The sequence below is a fragment of the Phodopus roborovskii genome, unplaced genomic scaffold, assembly GCF_943737965.1.
Source record: "Phodopus roborovskii unplaced genomic scaffold, PHOROB, whole genome shotgun sequence".
In the NCBI taxonomy this organism is placed as follows: Eukaryota; Metazoa; Chordata; class Mammalia; order Rodentia; family Cricetidae; genus Phodopus; species Phodopus roborovskii.
Window position 1 is genome coordinate 9340708 of NW_026126571.1, and position 24563 is coordinate 9365270.

Here is a 24563-nt window from a genome sequence, read left to right on the forward strand (position 1 = left end):
GAAGCTATTAGCAAATGGTGGCTGCTGGGGGAGATAATAGCTAATAGAGTCCATTCTTCAGGGACATGGCCCTGATAGTTTACTTGCCCATGCTTCAATGGGTGTGCCTATACCCATGCATATACAGGCACCCATGTTCCAATAGGCATGCTACACCCATGCATGTACAGTTACTGCTGATTGGACTAGGTAGTTATAAAACTCAACCAATAAATTAATTCTTTAAAAAATGACGACATGAATTAGGAGGGGTTTTATAGAGGGCCGTATTAGCGGAGTTGAGGGGAAGATGGAGATAATCTAAATATATTATATGATGTTTAAAATTCCCAACAAAATTTTTAAAGGGGAAGAAAGACCAAACACAGCAAAGTAAGTAAAAATAAATTGAGTTCAAGGGTTTTTTCACAAATTACATTTGCTATGTGTTTTTAGTGGTAGCTTCATCAGTTGACAGCCCTGGGGAGTGAAGTGCATGTGTGAAGACATGAGTTCTGATCCCCAGAACTCTACGTAAAAATCCAGGTGCAGTAGCATACGCCTGTAATCCTAACAACAGCAAGATGAGAGGCTTAACAAGAGCAACATGGGGATCCCTGGAAACTGCAGGCCAAATAGCCTGCCCTACTTTGCAAAGTTCCAGGCCAATAAGACAAAAAATGGAAGGCTTCCAGAGACAGATATCACACAAGGTTGTCCTATGACCCCCCACAATAGAACAAGCACAGCTACTCATGCGCGCGCACACACACTAACCTGTACAGAGACGGGGGGGGGGGGTAAAATAGATGGGCCAGACCTGAGTTGGGGTCATGATTAAATGGTAGAGCATTTACCTACCTTGTGTGAGCTCCTCAGTGACAGCAGAACGCTGGTAGCTTTCCCAGACATATTTTAGTAGGTTCCTCCCAGCAATTGCTACAGCATAAAAAAGACATCCTCAATTGGTCCAACCAGGGAACCCAATTCCTTTTCATTTACAACTGAGTTTTAGTCTCAACAATATTTAGATCTAGGTGACTGCTGTTGTCAAAAAAAAAAAAAAAAAAAACACAAGCAACAACAAAAACTGCATACAGTCCAGGAATGATCATTCATAGAGACAGCAATCTGCTATGCATATTTTCAGTTGCCTTTTTGAATGTCGACAGCCTAAGAGTAAAGTATGAAACAGAGCACTGGATTCCACACAAAAAAACTAAGATTATTCCAAACTCCTTTCTCCGTGAATTTTATTACAAAAATCATTGACATTACAACCTACCACTTGAAAAGGTGAAGTGACATGAATATTCCAGACTGTGTGTGTCATATGCCTATGCAAGGTAATTGATCCAGTTTGGTGTGTCCCCATAAAATACCTTACAGTTTGGAGCAGAGAAGGCTGACCGTATCTACGATGATTTGCCTGACATGGAGAAAATTGGGAATGTTCTACAGGACTACCTTGACGACTATAACCTCACAAACCCAAAGGAAGTGAAGCTGGTGTTCTTTCAGGATGCCATAGAGCACGTGTCAAGGTACAGTGCTTCAAGGCCCCAAGTTATACATTGATCCTATTTGTCATTAAAGGCTAGGACATTAGAAGCATTAGTAGATGAGTGAAAGACTTGTAGAAATACTCAGTGTGGACTAAAAGATATTTTATAGTGTTCTTCAAGCATTTTAGTTATTTATTGTGTGTGTGCGTGTGTGTGTGTGTGTGTGTGTGTGTGTCTGTGTGTGTGTGTGTGTGTGTGTGTGTGTGTGTGTGGTGCCTGAGGTGTCCAGAAAAGGATGTTGGGTCCCCTAAAGCTGGAGCTACCAGCAGTTGTGAACTGTCTAATGTGGGTACTGGGAACACTCTTCCTCTGGAAGAGCAGCACACGCTCTTAATCACTGAGTCATCTCTCTAGCCCCCAAATATATGTTAATATGCCTTAAATACATGCCACAAGAACTTTCCGTGGAATATCACAGGTTATTATTGCTAAATATGAAGGTGTTAGATTTATTTATGTGGATGGATGTGCTGTCTGTATGTATATATGTGTACTGTGTCCCGTGTGTATGTCTGAAACCCTTGGCGATGAAAAGAGCGTGTTGGATTCCCTGGAACTAGAGTTACAGGTGGTTATACGCACCGTGAAGGTGCTGGGAGCCAAACCTGAGTCCTCGGCAAGAACAACCAGTGTTCTTAACCACTAAGCTATTTCTCTAGTCCCTATTATTGCTAAATATTAAGCGATTTTACTTGTTTGTTTTCATTCTTGTCTAGTTACAAACAGAATATAAAGTGGTTTAAAAGGTGTATTAGGCTAATTATATATGTGTCCAGAGAGGAAGCTCAAGATTATAGTACTGGACCCTGATGGTAGCTCTATTGCTTAGAAGTGTGGCTCCTATTCACTTACAGCACTCTGGGAGGGGCATTCCTCATATTTGGCCACAGACCCTGAGTATCTTCAGTCCTCATGTCTTTTTAGACAATTCTAAGTGTTAAAATTTGCCTTCTGTGACTTCTGGTGTCAGGTCCACCCTATTTAATAGGAACATTAAGGCACCATACATGGCATCATATCACAGGTCCCGCTTGGCTCAGTACCCCAGTCTCTCTGAAAATAATGCTCAGAAAATGTTCCCCCTGACTCTTTAGACATGCTTGCCCCCATTGGCTCTAGCTCACCCTTGTCTTTTATGGCTATAGGCCACTTTCTTGGGGCATCCCTTGTAGTCTCATCAGACAGTACCTGGAGTGTGTGCAGCATCTGTCCTCAGATGCTATCTATCTCCATGTGCTCCTCTGTGGCAGCATTGGGATGTCTGGGCTTCCCTAAATGATGGTCCTGGCCCCAACAGCAGAAGAAAAGCCAAATGCCCCTACTACTTAACTTTGGGAGTCGTACCTATTCTACTAGACATATTCTTTCAGTCAAAGCAGCCACACAAAGCACACCCAGGCTCATAAGAAGAGAGCAGAGCTCTAGCCCTTGATGGGATTCAAGAACACATTGGGCCAGGAACAATACTGCAGCCAACTTTTGGGCTGTGTCATGGAAAAAAATAGATACAGTTTCCCAAGTCTTCTTTCTAATGAGTGACAAGCTTGGGGTCATATTCAAACCTTTTCCCCTAACTCCACTCCATGGCTCCCAAACCAGAACAGGCCCAATATTTCATAAAATTGTAAGTGTTTTAAGAGTCACCCCCATGCTTCCCGTAGCTCCATTCTCACCAGATGCAACTGGCCCGGATCATTCCAGAAATACAATGCTTGTGATACCAGCGCTTGAGAGGGTGGATCCAGATTGCTACACGTTTGAGGCTAGCCTGGGCTATTATATCAAGACCTGTCTCAAATCCCTCTCCTCTAAAAAGTTATCCTGAATCTTCCATGTTACCTTCAGAACCACCGTGTCTTTTTCTAGATCCCATGATTTTTGTGCATGGTTACCCCACTAGGTGGAGACTTGGGCTCTGCTGATATATGAACAGTATCCAAGATCACGCAAGGTTCCTGACAAAGCCCTTTACACTTAAACAAAGAGAAAAGAAATCTTCCTTTATTTTAAATCTGCATGCCTACAGCAGAGAGCCACCAGCCTGTGGTGAAACGGGAGAGATGGAGAAAGGAGCCAGCAACAGCATTCACCCCACTGTGGCTGCCTGGGATAGCCTGCTTCTCTGTTGCATACCCTGCCTTGCTGGCCACAGCCATCCCCACTGTAGCGGGCCCTCTCCTCAGAAGCCATGTCTGTGGTCCTGAACTCAGTCTTCCTCTGCTTTGCCTCCCGCAGGATTGCAAGGATGATCCGCCAGGAAAGAGGCAATGCCCTGTTGGTCGGGGTAGGAGGCACAGGGAAGCAGTCGCTCACGAGACTCGCAGCGCACATATGTGGTTACAAGTGTTTGCAGATTGAACTTAGCCGAGGGTATAATTACGACACTTTCCACGAAGACCTGAGGAAGTTGTACAAGATGGCTGGTGTGGATGACAAAAATATGGTTTTCCTTTTCACAGACACCCAGGTACATACTCAAACAGTGAGCACGTAGGGTTACAACCCACTGTGAACCTACTGGCGACACACGGGGTTACCATCCACTGTGTTTTGAGGATGGGTAAAGTATAGAAAGAAGATCATTGCCCCTCCCAGCCTGATGTCTTCCTTTTTTCTTTCTTTTTTTCTTTTTTTTCCTTATAATCCACTGAGTCCATTTAGTTCCACCCACATGTGCATGGGTGTACAGGCATCTACTGAAGCATGGACAACCTACCATGGGCTGTCCTCAATGGGGGGGGGGACTAACTCACCCAGTCTCTTGGGCCATCAGAGATCAGTAGGTTCTTAGCAAGGGGCAAGGCTTTGCACACCCTTCCCCATCCATGCTGGAACTGGCTTGACAGCATGCAGGTCTTCCGCAGATAGCCACAGCTGTGGTGAGTCCTGAGTACAAAGCCCCGTCATGTTCATAAGACACTGTTTTGTGGTAGTACGCCCAGAGAAGTCAATGTGACGAACTCTGCTCTTGCATAAAAAACAAAGGCATGCCAATTAAATTCTCCAAAAGGAAGTATTTATAAACCCATATTAACAAAAGTAAATGTTAAGCATTACTAAAGTCATTACTAGGTGAGAAGCAGTTGATATTAATTCACTTTACATGCTAATCTCACTCCTGGGACTTTTATCCATGAAAATAATTTGCTCCCAGCTGAGGAGAAAAGCTGTAGACGTAAAGATGAATTTGTAATATAAACTAAATTTTCAACAGTTTATGCCCATGGAAATGCAAGGTGCATTGTGTCCATGGTCCATGCATTGCACTCACACATCTGGGATTAAGATGAGTACTCTACAGAGGTGTGGTTTAGTATTTACAATAAAAATCATAACGGGATGGAGCAGAACATATACTGGTACATATGTCTTTGATGGGTAAGGTATTGTGCCAGCTAGGCTTCTTATAATAACTGGACCACAATGGACTTACGATGGCCACTCTGCTTTTCCTACAGATCGTCGTGGAAGAGTTCCTTGAAGACATAAATAATATTCTAAACTCGGGTGAAGTGCCTAATTTATTCGAAAAGGATGAGCTGGAGCAGGTTTTAGCAGCCACCCGCCCAAAAGCGAAGGAAGTTGGAATTTCTGAAGGGAACAGAGACGAGGTATCACATTCCAGAATAGTTGCACGACTTCCTATGCGAAGAGTACCTTAGCCTTTTTGCTAGCAGCTCACAGTTGGCCTAGAAGCAGTCCATGGGTAGATTTTTTTTTTTTTTTTTTATGATTCTCCTGTAGTTCTGTGTATTTTATTTTCTGCGTGTCCATGGAAACACAGATCAGAAATCCTATTGCCCCCACAGAGATTACAGTTCCCGTCAGCCCCCCCTTACCTTTCTTTGAGCCTGTGCTTGTTAGATACACCTGCAGTGTCTAGCCTGAGGGAGGCTGCAGGCTCAAGCCTAAAGCTTTCCATACCCGTGCCCGGCAGGAAGGTTCTGCACAATGAAAACAGAGATACGTTGTCTCTCTCCGGAACAGTGTAGCTGCTACCCACCTGTCTCTCCAGCACTGTGGCTTCCTGTGTGGCCCTGCCCCTCCCCTCTCTCTGCGTCTCCTCCCCCCTTCGGGGCTATTATACCTGGACAGTTACCAGGTCCCTGTGAGATAAGCACACTCAGCAAGCCTCCTGCAGAGGGGATTCATTAGGGAGGTGAGGACCCTCAGAAGGCAAAAGAAACAGAGGCAGCCTGACTCCCGGGGATGAATTACAATGGCACTGCCCTCCTTCCATCCCTGCCCTGTGGGAATAATCCGACAGAAGCACGTGGGAGAGAAAGTGAAGTCCCTGGTAGCTGGGAAGTCAAGGCAGGTGCTTGAAGCAGGTCATGCCACGGTCAAGAGCAGATGGGAAGCAGAAGCAGCCCTGGTGCCTGCTCTCCTCCCCTCACCACACACAGCGCCCAGTCCACGCCCTGCCACCCACACCCAGCGCCCAGTCCACGCCGTGCCACCCACACACAGCGCCCAGTCCACGCCGTGCCACCCACACACAGCGCCCAGTCCACGCCGTGCCACCCACACACAGCGCCCAGTCCACGCCGTGCCACCCACACACAGCGCCCAGTCCACGCCGTGCCACCCACACACAGCGCCCAGTCCACGCCCTGCCACCCACACACAGCGCCCAATCCACGCCGTGCCACCCACACACAGCGCCCAGTCCACGCCCTGCCACCCACACACAGCGCCCAGTCCACGCCCTGCCACCCACACACTGCGCCCAGTCCACGCCCTGCCACCCACACACAGCGCCCAGTCCACGCCCTGCCACCCACACACTGCGCCCAGTCCACGCCGTGCCACCCACACACAGCGCCCAGTCCACGCCCTGCCACCCACACACAGCGCCCAGTCCACGCCGTGCCACCCACACACAGCGCCCAGTCCACGCCGTGCCACCCACACACAGCGCCCAGTCCACGCCGTGCCACCCACACACAGCGCCCAGTCCACGCCGTGCCACCCACACACAGCGCCCAGTCCACGCCCTGCCACCCACACACAGCGCCCAGTCCACGCCGTGCCACCCACACACAGCGCCCAGTCCACGCCCTGCCACCCACACACAGCGCCCAATCCACGCCGTGCCACCCACACACAGCGCCCAGTCCACGCCCTGCCACCCACACACAGCGCCCAGTCCACGCCCTGCCACCAACACACTGCGCCCAGTCCACGCCCTGCCACCCACACACAGCGCCCAGTCCACGCCCTGCCACCCACACACTGCGCCCAGTCCACGCCGTGCCACCCACACACAGCGCCCAGTCCACGCCGTGCCACCCACACACAGCGCCCAGTCCACGCCGTGCCACCCACACACAGCGCCCAGTCCACGCCGTGCCACCCACACACAGCGCCCAGTCCACGCCGTGCCACCCACACACAGCGCCCAGTCCACGCCCTGCCACCCACACACAGCGCCCAGTCCACGCCCTGCCACCCATACACAGCGCCCAGTCCACGCCCTGCCACCCACACACTGCGCCCAGTCCACGCCCTGCCACCCACACACAGTGACCAGTCCACGCCCTGCCACCCACACACTGCGCCCAGTCCACGCCGTGCCACCCACACACAGCGCCCAGTCCACGCCGTGCCACCCACACACAGCGCCCAGTCCACGCCGTGCCACCCACACACAGCGCCCAGTCCACGCCGTGCCACCCACACACAGCGCCCAGTCCACGCCCTGCCACCCACACACAGCGCCCAGTCCACGCCCTGCCACCCACACACAGCGCCCAGTCCACGCCGTGCCACCCACACACAGCGCCCAGTCCACGCCCTGCCACCCACACACAGCGCCCAGTCCACGCCGTGCCACCCACACACAGCGCCCAGTCCACGCCGTGCCACCCACACACAGCGCCCAGTCCACGCCGTGCCACCCCACACACAGCGCCCAGTCCACGCCCTGCCACCCACACACAGCGCCCAGTCCACGCCGTGCCACCCACACACAGCGCCCAGTCCACGCCCTGCCACCCACACACAGCGCCCAGTCCACGCCCTGCCACCCACACACTGCGCCCAGTCCACGCCCTGCCACCCACACACAGCGCCCAGTCCACGCCCTGCCACCCACACACTGCGCCCAGTCCACGCCGTGCCACCCACACACAGCGCCCAGTCCACGCCGTGCCACCCACACACAGCGCCCAGTCCACGCCGTGCCACCCACACACAGCGCCCAGTCCACGCCGTGCCACCCACACACAGCGCCCAGTCCACGCCGTGCACACCCACACACAGCGCCCAGTCCACGCCGTGCCACCCACACACAGCGCCCAGTCCACGCCCTGCCACCCACACACAGCGCCCAGTCCACGCCCTGCCACCCATACACAGCGCCCAGTCCACGCCCTGCCACCCACACACTGCGCCCAGTCCACGCCCTGCCACCCACACACAGTGACCAGTCCACGCCCTGCCACCCACACACTGCGCCCAGTCCACGCCGTGCCACCCACACACAGCGCCCAGTCCACGCCCTGCCACCCACACACAGCGCCCAGTCCACGCCGTGCCACCCACACACAGCGCCCAGTCCACGCCGTGCCACCCACACACAGCGCCCAGTCCACGCCGTGCCACCCACACACAGCGCCCAGTCCACGCCGTGCCACACACACACAGCGCCCAGTCCACGCCGTGCCACCCACACACAGCGCCCAGTCCACGCCGTGCCACCCACACACAGCGCCCAATCCACGCCGTGCCACCCACACACTGCGCCCAGTCCACGCCCTGCCACCCATACACAGCGCCCAGTCCACGCCCTGCCACCCACACACTGCGCCCAGTCCACGCCCTGCCACCCACACACAGCGCCCAGTCCACGCCCTGCCACCCACACACTGCGCCCAGTCCACGCCGTGCCACCCACACACAGCGCCCAGTCCACGCCCTGCCACCCACACACAGCGCCCAGTCCACGCCCTGCCACCCACACACAGCGCCCAGTCCACGCCCTGCCACCCACACACAGCGCCCAGTCCACGCCGTGCCACCCACACACAGCGCCCAGTCCACGCCCTGCCACCCACACACAGCGCCCAGTCCACGCCGTGCCACCCACACATTCTTGTTGCTGTGATAAAAATGCCTAGCAAAGGTAACTTAAAGATGAAAGAGTTTATTCCAGCCCATCACTCAGGGGTTTAGTCCACCATGGGCACAGCCCATCATGGCAGGGAAGTCATGGTACCAAGAGCTTGAAGCTCCTGAACACATCACATCCACAACTGGAAAGCAGAGACATGAATGCGTGCATGTTAGAGCCCAGCTCCTTTCTCTGCGTTATAAAGTCCAGGAAATGGTCCCACCCAGATTTAAGATGAGTCACATCAAGTAATGTGACCAAGATGACCCCTCACAGGCATCCTCTGGGTGGGTCTAGATTTTGTTGACCACGCCGAGCGTGGATGCCAACAATCCATGCGTCTGTGCTGGTTATATTTGGTGGTGGTCTCCTCCCTTGCTCTCCTTGCTGATTCCTCCTTATTCTAAACTGAAACCTGACCTTGGCTGCCAGGTGTTTCAATATTTCATCAGCCGAGTGCGCCAGAAGCTGCACATCGTCCTCTGCATGAGCCCCGTTGGCGAGGCCTTCAGGTCCCGATGCCGGATGTTTCCGTCCCTGGTGAACTGCTGCACCATTGATTGGTTTGTCCAGGTTGGTGACACCAGGGTACCCCCTTTGAGAAGGCAGATTTGCGTGTTTGGAGCTACCACGCTGCCTGAGCACAGCTCACGACACCTGTGTTAGTTCCAAAGGCCTCTGGGAAGTTACGCACACAAGGGATCACGGTGATGGGCACAACCAACAGAACACATAGCTTGTGAAGGAAGGAGAGGCCATGGACACCGAAGTCGGGCACGGTCTGGGAGAACCCTGGAAAAGAGAGAGGCGGTGTGGGGAGAGAAGGCTCTGCAGTTAGGAGCACTAGGTGTTCTTCCAGATGACTGATTCCCACGCCCCCATGGCTGCTGGAATTTGTCTGTAATACCAGTTCCAGAAGCTCTAACTACCTCTTCTGGCCTCCAAGGGCACACATGTGATGCCCAGACATACATGCAGGCACAATACCAACACACATAAAAAATATATAAATCTCAACGAAAGGATTCAGAGGCGGTGAATATAAGCAACAGTCTCGGGAAGTTTTCCCAAAGGAGAGCCCATGAGTAAGAGCTAGAAGGATACAAATAGGCCAAGGAAGCGCCATCTTTAAGTTGATTATAGCGTTTCTTTAAGGGCAGGGGTGTGCTACAGCGCTCACACAGAGGTCACATGTCATCTTGCTGAGGTCAGTTCTCTCCTTCCACCACGTGCGTCCAGGGGTCAAACTCAGGTTGGAGGGCTTGGCAGCATCGGCCTTTACCTGCTGATCCATCCCACCTACTGAGAAAGGAGTACTTTTAAACTCTGTGTGTGCTGATGAGAAACGATCCAGGAAGAGAAAAACACTGCTGCTAGGACATTAAGCCTCATGGAACCATTGTCATTGAATAGCAGAGAAGCTTTGGGTGTAGCTGTCATGAGAGAAGCTGTGCTCTGGGAGGGGCACAGGTGCAGATGGGAAGCTATCCGCGTGGGCCGTGGGTGTTGGGGGGAGAGCTCACTGGAGTTTTATTTGCTTCTGGCCTTTTTATTCCCGTGGGAAGCAAGATGATCAACGGGGAGTAACGCAAAGGGAAACGTAAGTCTTGGGAATGGTGTGCAAAGCACAAGACTACAAAAGGGATGTGTTGGGAAAGGCGGCTGTGTTAGCACAGGCGGAGGCGCGCCTGGGCCTCACGCAGGGGCAGGTTGTCATGGACAGAAAGGGAAGCGAGCCAAGAGCAATGCTTGCCATCCCAGCGCCAGGGAGGCTAAAAACAGGACATTCGAGGGCAGCCTGGGCCGCACAGTCAAAGAGCCTGGCTCAAAAACCAAGCAACCATCAGGGAATGTGAGGGGGAATGGGGTTTCTCTCCAGCTTCACTCGGCTGCCCAGCAGCAGCACAGAGCAACTAAGGGTCAAATTTGACTGAGGGTCAGAGGCGCTTGAAATGGAAGAGGTGGGAAGGAGTTGGGGGGGGTCTATGTCTATGTAGGACCGTGATCATGTTGACAGACCTGACCCCACAACTGTGTGTTACAGGGGAGACCACGGGTCCTGGTAACCTGTATCATTCCATGCATGGAATCCCAAAGATAACCAGCCATTCCTTCTATGTGCTTGACACTGTTTCTGGGGGGTGGGGGTGGGGGCAAACTGGTCAGCAAGTGCAGACCTGAGGCCCTGGCAATAAGGGTCAGTTGATGAAGCTCCAAAGGCGGCAGTGGGAGCAGACTAGGCGAAAGGAAGGACCAGACAAGGACCAGTCCCAGACAAACAGCCGTTCTCAGTTGTTGAGTGGCGTGTTGTGAAAATGACCCACAGAATTCTTTTCCTGATGCCCTCTTTATTTACAGTGGCCCAGAGAAGCGCTCCTGTCTGTGTCAAAGACGTTTTTCTCGGCCGTTGACACTGGAAATGAGGATCTGAAAGAAAAGCTTTCCCTCATGTGTGTGAATGTGCACCTGAGCGTCTCCCAGATGGCGGACCGCTACTATAACGAGTTGCGCAGGCGCTACTACACCACGCCCACTTCCTACCTGGAGCTCATCAACCTCTACCTGACCATGCTCACTGAGAAAAGGAAGCAGTTAGTTTCAGTACGTTCAGTCTTGACCGTAAAAAAAAAAAAAAAAAAAAAAAAAAAAAAAATCTGTCTTTTGGCTTAAAGCCAAAACTTGGGGGGTGGGGTGGGGGGGAGTTGAATAAAAGATCTATGCATCTGTCTTACTCCAAATGCTAAGCAATCGCTCCACCACTGAGCTACATTCCCTACTATCTTCAGAGCCATCTTCAAGCCAAACCACACTCTTCACAACCTGTAAAGACATAAAGAAGGGTCTTCTTGTGTCAGTGCAAGCCCCCCCCTTCCTGAATATTTATGTTTTCCTTCTTTGACGTATATGCACTGTTGGTGCAATAGAATTAAGACAGCACGCTAGCACAGAAGTCTAGCAGAGACCTCCCCATCTCTGTAGAGTTTCACACGGAAGAAAGCTTTTTGATGAGCAGTGGAGATGGGTTCTGAATGCTCTAACATGTGCTGACGGTCAGCACCAAGACCAAGGACTTAATGCCACATTGTCTCCACGCCGCCAGAACTCTGCCTATTATATCACAATCTTAAGCCTGTTATGAAAGGTCTGTAAACTTGAATAGAAGATAACCCTAAACTTGGAGCGATAATCCCAGCACATAACACCAGAGCAGGAGTTCAAGGCCATCCTCAGCTACATAGTGAGCTTGATAATCCCAGCACATAACACCAGAGCAGGAGTTCAAGGCCATCCTCAGCTACATAGTGAGCTTGATAATCCCAGCACATAACACCAGAGCAGGAGTTCAAGGCCATCCTCAGCTACATAGTGAGCTTGAGGTTAGCCCGGACTGCATGAGATCCCATAAGAACAGAAAGCAACACAGAATTGTTTTTTGTTTTTGTTTTTTTTTTTTAATTTAGAAAACAGACTTTAGAGATACTTGTAGCTCCTACTTAGTTTGTTGTGATATTTAAAGAAGACTGCAAAAGAAAAAAAAATACATAGGGCACAGTTTTCATGGAGTACTTAAATATGGCCTGGTGTATGAGGTGCCCAGGAACAGTGGCTGGCATCCCCCTGCCCATGGAGTCATTAACATGATCCAAACTTCAAACATTTTAGACACAAAGTGGAAGCCTTTGCTACTTAGACATTTAAAACACTTTCCAGGTGTCCTATCCTTATAAAACGCAGGACTTGCAACTAGTCCAATAGTCGCCTTGACGTCTGTCCATTTGAAATGACCTTTTTGATGCACCTTCAAACCAGGGCCTCCTGTTTCTTCCAGAGGAGTCTGCTGCGCTGTGCACCACCCCTGCAACCCTAGGCAAGGGTTCTGCAGGGTTCAGATGCAGCAATCAGAGCCCCATTCTCAGGCCTCCGTCTCCAGGGGTTCCTGTCTGAACTTGTCTCTGACTTTGAACATGCTACCGTGAAGAATAAAAATAGCAGACTTTGCTCCCTTCCCTCGCTAAGCCAAACGATTCCGAGACAGCCGTAGCCAGAGGGTTGGATCCAAACACATGGCCAATGATGTGGTCATTCCCTAGAGCTGTACCGCCTGTACAGGGTTCCCTACTTGCAGTAGGTTCACAGCAGTAGGTTACACAATGGTGTGATGATTCTGTAAGTATAAAATTTAACATATAAATAATGAATGCCAGCAACCTACAGCTTATAACACTGTTGTGACATTTTTGTTGTCGTTTAGGCACGAGACCGTGTGAAGAATGGTCTCTCCAAGCTATTGGAAACCAACATATTAGTGGATAAAATGAAATTAGACCTTTCAGCTTTAGAGCCTGTGCTGCTGCAAAAATCACAAGACGTAGAAGCCCTGATGGAGAAGCTAGTGGTGGATCAAGAAAACGCTGATCAGGTATTCGGTGTTGTGATGCTGATCAGGTATTTGGTGTTGTGATGCTGATCAGGTAGTCCGTGTTGTAGGAATGAATGGTCGTACACGCGGGTAAGGCTTCAGCTGGAGTCTCAACAGTTGCTTAAGATAAGTGCATCATTTTTCTCATAGTTATGACCAAATATCTGACAGGAAGCGACTTAAGTGTGGAAGGTTTGTTTGAGCTAACAGTGTGAGGGAGGATGGTCCATCATGGCTTCAGGAGTATGGGACAGTTGGTCACAGTGTATCCGCAATGGAGAAACAGACACAACTGGACACATAGGTGTTCAGCTTGCTTTCACCTTTGTGTTCAGTCTAAGACCCTACCCCACCCCAGCTCAGGGGATGGTGCCACCCACAGTCAGGGTGGTCTTCCCTGCTCAGTTAAAACCAGTTTTGAGACAACCCTATAGATATTATGTTTCCATGGTGATTGTAAATTCTGTCAACTTGACAATGAAGATTAATCCACAGTAAGTGATCAGATCATTTTATTATTATATGTGTCATTAAAACAGATACCAGAATCAGTGAAGCTATTTTTCTAGAAATTCAGTAATATTTTAAGTTGTAATCACTTGACCAAGTTAGGACGGTTGTGTGCCAGTGAATTGGTATCGCTCAGTGACCATAGCTGAAAGAGTCATGACAGAAGCAATATCTGACATTATAAAAGAGCTTCTCCTCCTCCTACTCCTACTCCTCCTCCTAAGAAGGAACTGCCATCTGATTTTATCACAAGACAAGAGGTAGACGAAACACAGCTCCCTCTCACCACTGGTTTAGTAACACAAAGGGAAAGAACAGGTCATTATCCCAACTCTTCAAACACACGTCAAATGTCTTTTATCAGAAATGCTTAGCACAAGAAGTGTTTTGGATTTTCTAGATTTTGGAATATCTGCATAATATGGAATACACAACATGTGTTGTTAGCTGTTTTTACTCTTTTGAGGAGCACACTGGGCTTATTATTACTTATAAATCCAGCCTTAACTTGGCTTGTTTCTAGCCAGCTTTTCTTAGCTTAAATTATCCCATCTAACTTTTGCCTCTGGGCCTTTCTCTTTCTATATTCTGTTTCTTTTTTTACTTCTTACACCATGGCTGTGTGTGTGTGTGTGTGTGTGTGTGTGTGTGTGTGTGTGTGTGTGTGTTTGGACCCTGAAGTCTTCCTCCTTTTCTTGCTCCTCAGTCTTCTCCCAGATTTCTCTTCCTATTTATTCTCTCTGCCTGCCAGCCCTGCCCATCCTTTCTACTGCCTTACTATTGGCCATTCAACTATTAGACCAATCAGATATTTCAGACAGGCAAAGTACCGGAGTTAAACAAATGCAGCATAAAAGAATGCAACACATCTTTGCATTGTTAAACAAATGTTCCACAGCGTAAACAAATATAACACATCATAAAATAATATTCTACAACAACATGAGACTCAAATCTAAGTTCAAGTCCATTCAACTTATCTACACTTTATAAACATCATCTTATAGTAACCAGGCACAATCATGCTAACTGCCTGAACTCGACTGTAGCCGTCACATGAGGTCAAGGGTAAAATTGTCTGCTTGTGGAGATATTTGGTGCTCTAAACATTTCAGATTTCAGATTTTTCTTTTTTACTGAAGATATGCTCAAGCCTTAACGAGACCTCTTAAGCAACCTTGATTCCGTGGTTAGGTCCGAAATGTTGTGCAAGAAGATGAAGCCATCGCAAAGGTGAAAGCTGAAGAGACTCAAGCAATAGCTGATGACGCCCAGAGAGACCTTGAGGAAGCTCTCCCCGCCCTTGATGCTGCCAATAAAGCTCTGGATTCCTTAGATAAAGCAGATATATCAGAAATCAGAGTCTTCACAAAGCCTCCTGATTTGGTCATGACTGTGATGGAAGCCATCTCCATCCTCCTAAATGCCAAGTGAGTCACACAGAATATCCAGTGAGCTCTTCCTTTAATGCATTTCCCTCATTTTCGTATTTCCTTACACATACATGCATCCTACTCTCCAACCACCTCTTTTTGGTGTGATTGCTCATTCAAAAAACTTATTCAATGTCTATTTTATGATGATAGTGGGGGATATAAAACTATCGCCTATAGGATGCAGGTAGTAAGGGGCAAAGATATGAACAGTGTAGACGGAAGTTTCTGTCCTGCCCTGCCCTGCCCTTCAGCTGTTCAGTCCCAAATAAGCACACAGAGGCTTGCATTAATTATAAACAGTTTGGCCTATTGCCCAGGCTTATTACTAACTAGCTCTTACAACTTAAATTAACCCATAATTCTTATTTATGTGTAGCCACGTGGCTTGGTACCTTTTCTCAGTGAGGCGTTCTCTTCTTGCTTGCTCCGTGTCTGTCTCGAGACTCGCTCTCTGCTTTTCCTCTCCCAGAATCCTCCTGGTCTGCTAGCTCCAACTATACTTCCTGCCTGGCTCCTGGCCAATCAGTGTTTTATTCAACCAATATGAGTGACAAATTTTCACATTATCCCACATCAGAGCAGTGTTTGTTGTTGTTTTCTTTTGTTTTGTTTGTTGTTTTTTAGAAGAAGATGCTCATTTGGAATGTAGGGCCTTGGCAAAAGATTGGAGACCCATGATTTTCATAGAATGGGAGGGAGTTGAGTAGACAGTGACATCTTCACAAAGGGTCAGGTATATGTCGTGCCAAGCAGATTCTTTCTTGATGGCATTTAGTTTTCAAATTTTCTTTTGAAGTGTGTGTGTGTGTGTGTGTGTGTGTGTGTGTGTGTGTGTCCCTTTCTATGTAAAACTGAGCAGAGTCTTGAACACCCCACTACCACCAGATGTCTCCACTGACCTGACCCTTAGGCTGGTACCATCAGGGGGCCCTAGGCAAAACACAGGTTAACATGGGCAAAGGGGCACCTAAGACCCACTGAACATTTTTTTAACCCAGTCAGAATTTCTTAGAAATATCAGTGTGCAGCCTGATCTACAGGGCAAGTTCCAGTAAAGCCAAGCCTACACAGAGAAACCCTGCCTTGAAAAAAAAGAAAGAAGTAACAAGTATCAGTGTAGCAAGAGCTCACAAAAACTTGTTTGCTTGACCAAGAGATGCGAAGCCTGGTTAGAAGGCAGTTTTAAAGACATCCTAGCAAGAGAGTTCAAAGGTCAAAGTTGGGGTAAAGGAGATAAAACGTAACTACTTTGGTATTTTTAAAATAAAAATTCTAACTTCAGGGCTGGAGAGATGGCTCAGCAGTTAAAAGCACCTGCTGATCTTTCAGAGGACCCAAGTTCAGTTCCCAGCACCCACACCAGCTGGCTCACACCTACCTGTAACTGCGGTTCTGGGGGATCCCATGTCTCCTTTGACCTTCACAGCCACTACACTCACACATACACATTCCCATACACATACACACACAGAGAAACACATGCACATCATTAAAAATAACCTTTAAAAAAACCTACTCTTTCTACAATATCTTACATATCTAAAACTGTTGTTTTGTGTTTCATTCTCTACCGATCTAAGTCATAGAGATTTTATCACGCAGTTGCCCCCTCTCCCCCCCCCCCATGAACTAGTCGGGCCATTACCAGAACTACGGTGCTGAGGTTAAAGCTCCCCACCTCCTGGAGTGATGTTATAATTAATGTCCTCACAGGAGTTGGTCCTGGTGTTCTCCCATCGCTTGACGGCAATGCCGATAACTCACAGTGGTCTGTCTGTGTTTCAGGCCCGACTGGCCCACAGCAAAGCAACTTCTTGGTGACTCTAACTTCCTCCGAAGGCTTTTGGAGTACGATAAAGAAAACATAAAGCCTCAGATACTGGCAAAGCTGCAAAAGTACATCAACAATCCCGACTTCGCGCCTGAGAAGGTGGAGAAGGTGTCCAAAGCCTGCAAATCCATGTGTATGTGGGTGAGAGCCATGGATCTGTACTCTCGGGTGGTCAAGGAAGTCGAACCAAAGAGACAGAAACTCCGAGCTGCCCAGGTACGGGAGCCATACTGGGGTGTTTCATAGCACGGAAGGCCATGACCAGACGTCACCCATACCCTGTGGGAGGCCACTGTGATCTGTATGTGTGCACTGACATAGTGACTGCAGCCCTTAAAGTAGCCCACTTTTAACAATAGCAGGCAGATTCCTCCCCCCCCCCAGAAATGTTCTCTAAAGGCAGCCTATTGTAGAATAAGGAGAAAGTGAATCCTTGAGCATTGAGCAGGCTCGTCTCCTCAATACGGGGCGGGGGGGGGGGGGAGGGAAATACATCTGTGATGCTTGTGAAGTTTCTGGTGTTCTCTTGTGTGGTGGTAGTGTCATCTCAGGTGTGAGGTGTGAGAACCACCAAACCCACAATCAGACATAAGGTCCTCAGTCTTCCCAGGGAGAGCAAAGAATGAACTGCCTGTGGAGCAAGTTACCAAAGCCAAGGGTATCAAGCAGGGCTGAGCAGAACCTGTCCTGATACATCCAGACAGTGAACTGTGCTCTAGCGCTGCGATAACCTCCGCAGAAGCAGCCCCTGCATAAACAACGCGTACGACCAGAAGCATGGCGGGCTTCCAGCGTAGCTTGATGATGGACACTGTCGTCCAGCCTCAAACTGTCCTCCTTTTGATTTTTTTTCCCCTAGTATTACAAGTTATGAAAGCCATTCCTAGAGGCTGGGGAGGCGTGGCTCAGTGAGAGAAGGCTGTGAGTTAGGTCCTCAGCACACTGAAGAGCGAGGAGCAGCCGGGAGGAAAGAAGTCCTAGTCTAGCCCACTGCAAGTGCGGAAGCGGAAGCGGACAGTAGTTCGCCACTGCTGGGAGACGGAGGAGGAGCACTGGCACCCTGGCATGGTGCCCTCGGTCCCGTAGACAAGCCTGATGAAACTCATCTGGTTATTAAGAGCAAGAGGCATGAAAGAGGGAGACGAGCTGGAAAGAGAAGGGGAGAGGCACAAGAGAGGGCGACGGAAAGTGGATGTGATAAATATACATTTTAAACATATATGATAACGTCATGATGAAGCCTATTATGTGTAACTCCTGCATGCCAGTGAAGCATTTCTTAAAAAACAATCAATAGGCCAGCTGTGACCCACAAGCCTTAGTTGGTAGACTTCCGATACAGAGAACTAGTTAGGAGAGGATCGTCTCTATCACACGTGAATGTTCGATTTGTTTTAGAATTTGCAATAATAACCCAGTATGCTAACTACTACATCGGTTCCTCTATTCATTTTGTGATTTGTTTTGTTGGCCACTGCCCGGTTCTTCATTTGTTTGATTACAATCCTATATTCTAGTTTGTAGAGAGGGGGGCTGCTCGTGTAGCCTGGGCTGGCCCTAAACTCGCTATGTGGATCTCTGACCCTCTTGCCTCGGCCTCTCAGGTAGGCGATGGATTGGATTACAGGTGTGCACAGCCATGCCTGGTTTTATGCAGCACTGGGGATCAAACCCAGGGCTTCACACATGCTCCACAAGTATCCTATCAACAAGCTGCATCCCTAGCCCGGGCTATGCAAGATGGAAGTGTTTGGGGACATGTCAAAAGGAACATAAAGAACATGCATCATATTTTAAATCGATGTTATGCCCGTCTTTGCGGGACCCATTTGCTTGCTTGCTTTTGTTAGGCTGAACTTGACATTACAATGGCTACCCTGAAAGAAAAGCAAGCATTGCTGAAACAAGTGGAAGACCAAATAAAGGCCTTGCAAGAGGAGTACGACAAGGGCGTGAACGAGAAGGAAAGTCTGGGTAAGGGGCTCGTGACTCATTCTGGATAGGGAAGGCCCGGTGTTCAAAAGGAGGGGGAGCTTTCAGAGAGTGAGAGCATGGCTTTCAGAAGACCTTATCTTATCTTCAGTGCTTGCATGTGTGAGGAGTCTGTGTGTGGGTATAAGCACATGAGTTCAGTACCTGCAGGAGCCAGGAAAGGGCATCCCATGCCCCAAAGCCAGAGCTGTGGGCCATCTGACATGGGCACTGGGAGCCACACTCAAGTCCTCTGCAAGAGCAGTAAGCGCTCTTACCTGCTGAGCCCTCTCTGCAGCCCCCAGCTCAGCTTCTGCTGTCCTTCTAGTGCCGGGAGAGAAGCTTGCAGATGCTTGCAAATTCACCATCTCACATAGAGGGCTTGTTGAAGCGCTTACGGCATAACTCTAAAGGACACGTAACTTTGATCCAAACAACAAACAGTGCACACCCTCAGAGAGCATTGTCTTCAGAGCGAGGAGCACACAGGAAGTCCCTGGCGTGGAAGAGGCTAGGCCTCGGCTCTGAAATGCACACACAAGAGGGACAGCTGTGAGATTTGGGCCCAGAGGAGCTGACGCCATTAGCAATGCAGCACTAGCTTCTTTGGAAACCAAAGCAAATCGGTCAACTTTTCACGATTTGGAAAGTGTTGACTAACACGAACACTGTCCTCAAATCTATCCCAGCAAAGAACATGGCCCTGACCCAGGCGCGCCTGGTGCGTGCTGGAAAGCTGACGGCTGCGTTAGGAGACGAGCAGGTTCGGTGGGAAGAAAGCATTGAGAAATTCCAGGAGGAGATAGCGAACATCATCGGCAATGTGTTTATAGCAGCAGCCTGCGTGGCTTATTATGGGGCGTTCACAGCCCAGTACAGGCAGCTGGTGAGTACGACTGCTGTGTGCAGAACGGTAAGAAGCTGGTGGAATTGGTGAGACATGGGGGACTCGTTTAGATGGAAGTTCTCCATAATGGCAGTTCACCGGGGCAGAAATATTCACACACACACACACACACACACACACACACACACACACACACACACACATGATCCTTCACCTCTCCCACTGGCTCATGACCACCTACACCATAAAGCTATCCATCATTCAACACAATAACCTGGGGAACAAGGGAGCTACAGTGAGGTCCCTGCCTTTATGTCAGAAATGGCATCTAAAGTTAGCAGAGATGTGGATTTGTGAAGAGCCAGGACAAGCACCCAGAGATGTGCTACACACGCGCGCACACACGCACTTTATCAGAACACAAATATTCTGTCTACACGCACTTTCCAGAGAACTAAATTGCCGGGAAGAATTGCATAGTCATTTTTTGTGAACTAACTTCCTATAAATGTTCACCTTTGTGAGCAGTGGAACCTGGTCTAAGAGCCACCCGGACTCGGAAAGCTCTGTGGTCCTCTGGTTCGGTGTGAATGGTCCTTTGTTGGGGAGGGAGAAGACAGTTCTGAGTCATGCAGTCATGCTCACAGCCATCGTGAGAACCCATTCTTCTACACATGAGAAAACTGAACTCCACACAGGAGATAGCATGCCTGATGTCACAGCTAACGACACCGTTCTAGCATTAGACCCCTGGCTTTAAGCCACACCCTTTTTCCTTGTCCCCTATGGAACTGATTAGGTCACATCTCTCCCAGCCACTGGCTTCCTGCTTCTCTCCATCATATATTGAGTGTTCCTCCTTATGCAGCTTATAGAGTGCTGGATTGAGTCCTGCCTGGTCCTGGAAATCCCGATTGACCCCTCCTTCAGCCTCATTAACATTCTCGGAGATCCCTACGAAATCCGGCAGTGGAACACAGATGGACTGCCCAGAGACTTGATATCAACTGAAAATGGCATTTTGGTTACTCAGGGGAGAAGGTGGCCTTTGATGATTGATCCCCAAGATCAGGTGTGTAACAAATACTCGTGATAGAGTGATCCACTGCTAAATGTTCATCTGCCTGTGATAACACATAAGAGGATTTTAACAGAATTGAAGGGCCATGGAGACTTAGACGGAGGAAGCTGGGACACCTTCTACTCAGAGTCCTCTGCCTTACAGAAGTGTCCAGTTTTGTGAGAAGGGACCTGCACAAGAGCTCATCTTTCTTCATTCTGACTCGTTCTGTTTAGAAGGCTGGCCATTCGTTTTCCATTTTCTATTGGGGAGCATATAAATTGACAGAAATATGTGATCATGGATCCTTTTACCCTAAAAAGCCCAAGGAATCAGCGTGAAGCCAGGATAGATGGAATTGGAGGCAATCCTGCCCTTAATTTACAGACCCCTGCTGTCTGGCTTCCTAAAGGCCAAATGCCCGAAGTCTGGGCTTTCCCTTTTCTTCCTTTGTTTCAAATTTGAACAGGGATCTCGAACATTGGACATCAAAAGTGTTTTCATTGGGAAGAGGAATTTTTGTTTTATTTGGGGGTTTTGTTGTTTATGTCTCCAATTTAGCTGAGTAACATCTCTAAACTCTATTCTAGAAACTTCCCCTTTCCAGATCTTTGTTTTGCTCAACAGCAAAGGCGTTCTGTGTGCTTCCTCTCACAGGCCAACCGCTGGATACGAAACAAGGAAAGTAAGAGCGGGCTGAAGATCATTAAGCTTACAGACAACAATTTCTTACGGACGCTGGAGAATTCCATCAGGCTGGGTTTGCCTGTCTTACTGGAAGAGGTTTGATTTTTACTTTGCCTTCTCATGCTAGTTCCTAACTACCCGGTGTCTGGAATTCTGTACAGGCCAATAGACCACACCTGCACCTGTGAAGGACACCGGTCAGGTCCGTTTTCAAGTTGGCCAAACCAGTTGCTACTCAAGCAGTACATTCTCAGATGAGGGGCAATCTGTGGGTTGAAGGAATTTTTACCTCATTATTTTGCAGCTGAAAGCCTCTACTTTCCAGCACTGCTCATTCCCAGGCCTCACTGTGGGCCTTAAAGGCTGGAAAATTCAAAGCAGTAATGACAGTAAGAACCTCTGTCTACATACATGCTGCACACTAACGATGAACGGCGAACCGTTCCTGTAAATGTAACCATTATTTCTACTTGGGTTTACCATACGGCCAGGTTAAATTGATTAGCAATGAAAATGAACTTTTTGGAGACAAGTCGCATATGTACAGGCTGGTCTCAAACCTATTACGTAGCCAAAACCTACCTTGAACTCTTGATCCACTCTACCTCCTGAATGCTGCAATTACAAATTGTGCCATCAAAGCTGGTTTCTACAGTGCTAGGGCTAGAACTTGGGACTTTCGGCATGCTGGGTAAGCACTCTACCGAATGAGCAACACTCCCAGCCCCCAAAGGGGCGGCTCATCGAGTTAACATGTCCTACTGTGGGAGTTATCACTCCAAAACTAATGCCTACACTGTTGACTCAATTCCACAAGCATCTGAGAACAAACTGCAAACAATATAAACAGAGTTCCTGCCTTCAATAGCTGGCAGACTCATTAGGGACAGAGATAGTAAACAAAGAAAGAAGGGGAGGGGAGGAGGAGATCTTTCCATCAACATCTTTGAAGGAACAAGCAGGGCACAGAGACAATCAGAGCAGGGATACCACCCACTTCTGGTTTCATCCTCTCACTGGGATAAGACGCGCTGACAGAGAGCAACTTGGGGAGGAAGGAATTTGTTTGGCGTACACGTCCAAGTCACAGCCCGTCACTGAGGGGGGCAGGGTAGGGACCATGAGAGCACTGCTTGTTGGTTCCTTCGCTGACTCATGGTTTTGTTACTACAGCCCAGAGCCACCTTCCCATAGATGGCTGGGCCCTCCAACACCAATCAGTCACCAAGACCGTGTCCCACAGACGTGCCCATAGGCCATTCTGACCCAGGCAATTCCTCAACCTTGGGTGTCTTCCTCCATCAGCCTACACCTTGGTTTTTGAAGCAGGGTTTCTCACTAAACAAGGAGCTTCCAAGTAAATATGAAATCTTAAATGATCTCAAGGCTGATCATTAACTTGGCTACAAGGTCTATTGAAGTCCAATCTCTCTGAGATCAAGAGGTATTTTCAGACAGCTGTGTCAGCACATTGACCTACCTGTGTGCAGTCAGCTGAGGAGTGGATCACCCAGAGAGATGGCCCATCATGCTCCTCTCCGAGCTTGTTTCTCACAGGGATGATTAGCGTGTGAGGTCACTCTAAATAAATGCATCCCCTTCTTGTGCTCTTACTCACTTTGTGCAACTGATAAATAATCAGAAAACATGTACCGTTAGAGGTAAGGTAAGGATATTAGGAAACTCGTGGTCACTGGGAAAAGCACTTATTCAGAGAAAATCCCGAGGTCCTTAAATGTCAAGTTGGTGGCATCCATTTTCAACTCCTTGCTTTTTTCCCCCATGGTTTGTTTCTGTTTTTAAGCTCAAAGAAGTCCTGGACCCAGCCCTGGAACCGATCCTTTTAAAACAAACTTTCATGAGCGGAGGAAGACTACTCATCCGCCTTGGGGATTCGGACATCGATTACGACAAGAGTTTCAGGTTTTACATGACAACCAAAATGCCGAATCCTCACTACCTGCCCGAGGTGCGTATGAGCAGCTAGTCTGGGACCTTTCACCCAGATGAATTATGTATGATGTGTCTCCAAAGCATGGTGGGCTCCCACCTGCAGGGATCAGCCGGCAACCTCTCCTGCTCCCCCTTTCCTCCCTGGGTCACCCTCTGTCACCCCTCATAGGACAGAAGTGCCCCACCCGGCCAGTCTCACAGCGCTGTGCAGATGCCCATGTCCTATACTCCCAAATAAAGTCACCACCAACTGGAAAACTCTAGAGACTGGGTGAATCCAGAGAATCATTGTCCAGAGTTCCAGTCGCTGTTGTTAGACACGCAGGGAGTACTATCCCTCTTCCTTCCCCTTGCCCTTGATTTGTTCGAGTAAAGTCTGAACATTATGGGAGTATACTAATACTTCCCCATAAAGACGTTATGATGAGTCCAAAGAAGCAAAGCAGCTCATTTTATTACAAATAAAGCTTTTTAACAAAGACACTGTGGAAGTCACTATACATAACTGATCTCATTACCTCGCTCAGTCCCCGTAGATACCCTATGAACCCTTTATAACTATCAGAAAAGAACGTTTGACCCAGGCCGAAGGCTTGCCCACCATCACGCAACCACTAAAAGGTGCAGCTGAAATCAAATCCCAAGTTGTTGATTCTGAACTGCTGCTGCTATCACGTCCTGACTCATGGGCCTTAGACTATCCTGTAGGACCCTGTGGGGGCGGGGCGGGGCGGGGCGGGGCGGGGCAGGGGCGGGGCGGGGGAAGAGGAGGAGGAGCAAGATCACCACTCCCACTGGCAGGGAAAGTCATGAATGGAATTCTGAAATCACTGAATTCCGAAAGCCATGTTACACTTGGTGAATGTGGGTAGGCGTGTGCATATCCAGGCTTGAGACGCCAGTTCCTGGATAACAGGGAACCCCGGCCCCACAGAGAAAGCCCGTCTTGTTATACCAGCTGCTCTTTGGCATTCACACCCTCCATGCTTCTCTTCTAGGTGTGCATTAAAGTCACGATCATCAATTTCACTGTAACTAAATCCGGTCTGGAGGATCAGTTGCTAAGGTAACCAAAAAGAGGTGTGGGGGAAAGTATGAGAACCTGGGTGATGGCCATGGGTTTCCTGGCGTTCTGTTTACAAAAGCCTTTTGCAATTTATTTTTCATATTTAATCGTGTTCATGCATGTT

At 49.1% G+C, this 24563-nt stretch overlaps 1 protein-coding gene across 1 annotated transcript in view; it reads left to right on the forward strand.

The window, feature by feature from the left end:
- Positions 1 to 24563, forward strand: part of Dnah6 (dynein axonemal heavy chain 6) — a 152846-nt gene that overhangs the window by 89411 nt on the left and 38872 nt on the right. Inside the window, exons 44-57 of the mRNA XM_051202998.1 lie at positions 1369 to 1523; positions 3780 to 4011; positions 5003 to 5155; positions 9091 to 9231; positions 11017 to 11259; positions 12911 to 13078; positions 14783 to 15018; positions 16810 to 17071; positions 18706 to 18829; positions 19516 to 19712; positions 20542 to 20745; positions 21391 to 21516; positions 23225 to 23389; positions 24372 to 24439. Of these exons, the coding sequence (XP_051058955.1) occupies positions 1369 to 1523; positions 3780 to 4011; positions 5003 to 5155; positions 9091 to 9231; positions 11017 to 11259; positions 12911 to 13078; positions 14783 to 15018; positions 16810 to 17071; positions 18706 to 18829; positions 19516 to 19712; positions 20542 to 20745; positions 21391 to 21516; positions 23225 to 23389; positions 24372 to 24439 (2474 nt within the window). The remainder of the gene's footprint in view (positions 1 to 1368; positions 1524 to 3779; positions 4012 to 5002; positions 5156 to 9090; positions 9232 to 11016; positions 11260 to 12910; positions 13079 to 14782; positions 15019 to 16809; positions 17072 to 18705; positions 18830 to 19515; positions 19713 to 20541; positions 20746 to 21390; positions 21517 to 23224; positions 23390 to 24371; positions 24440 to 24563) is intronic.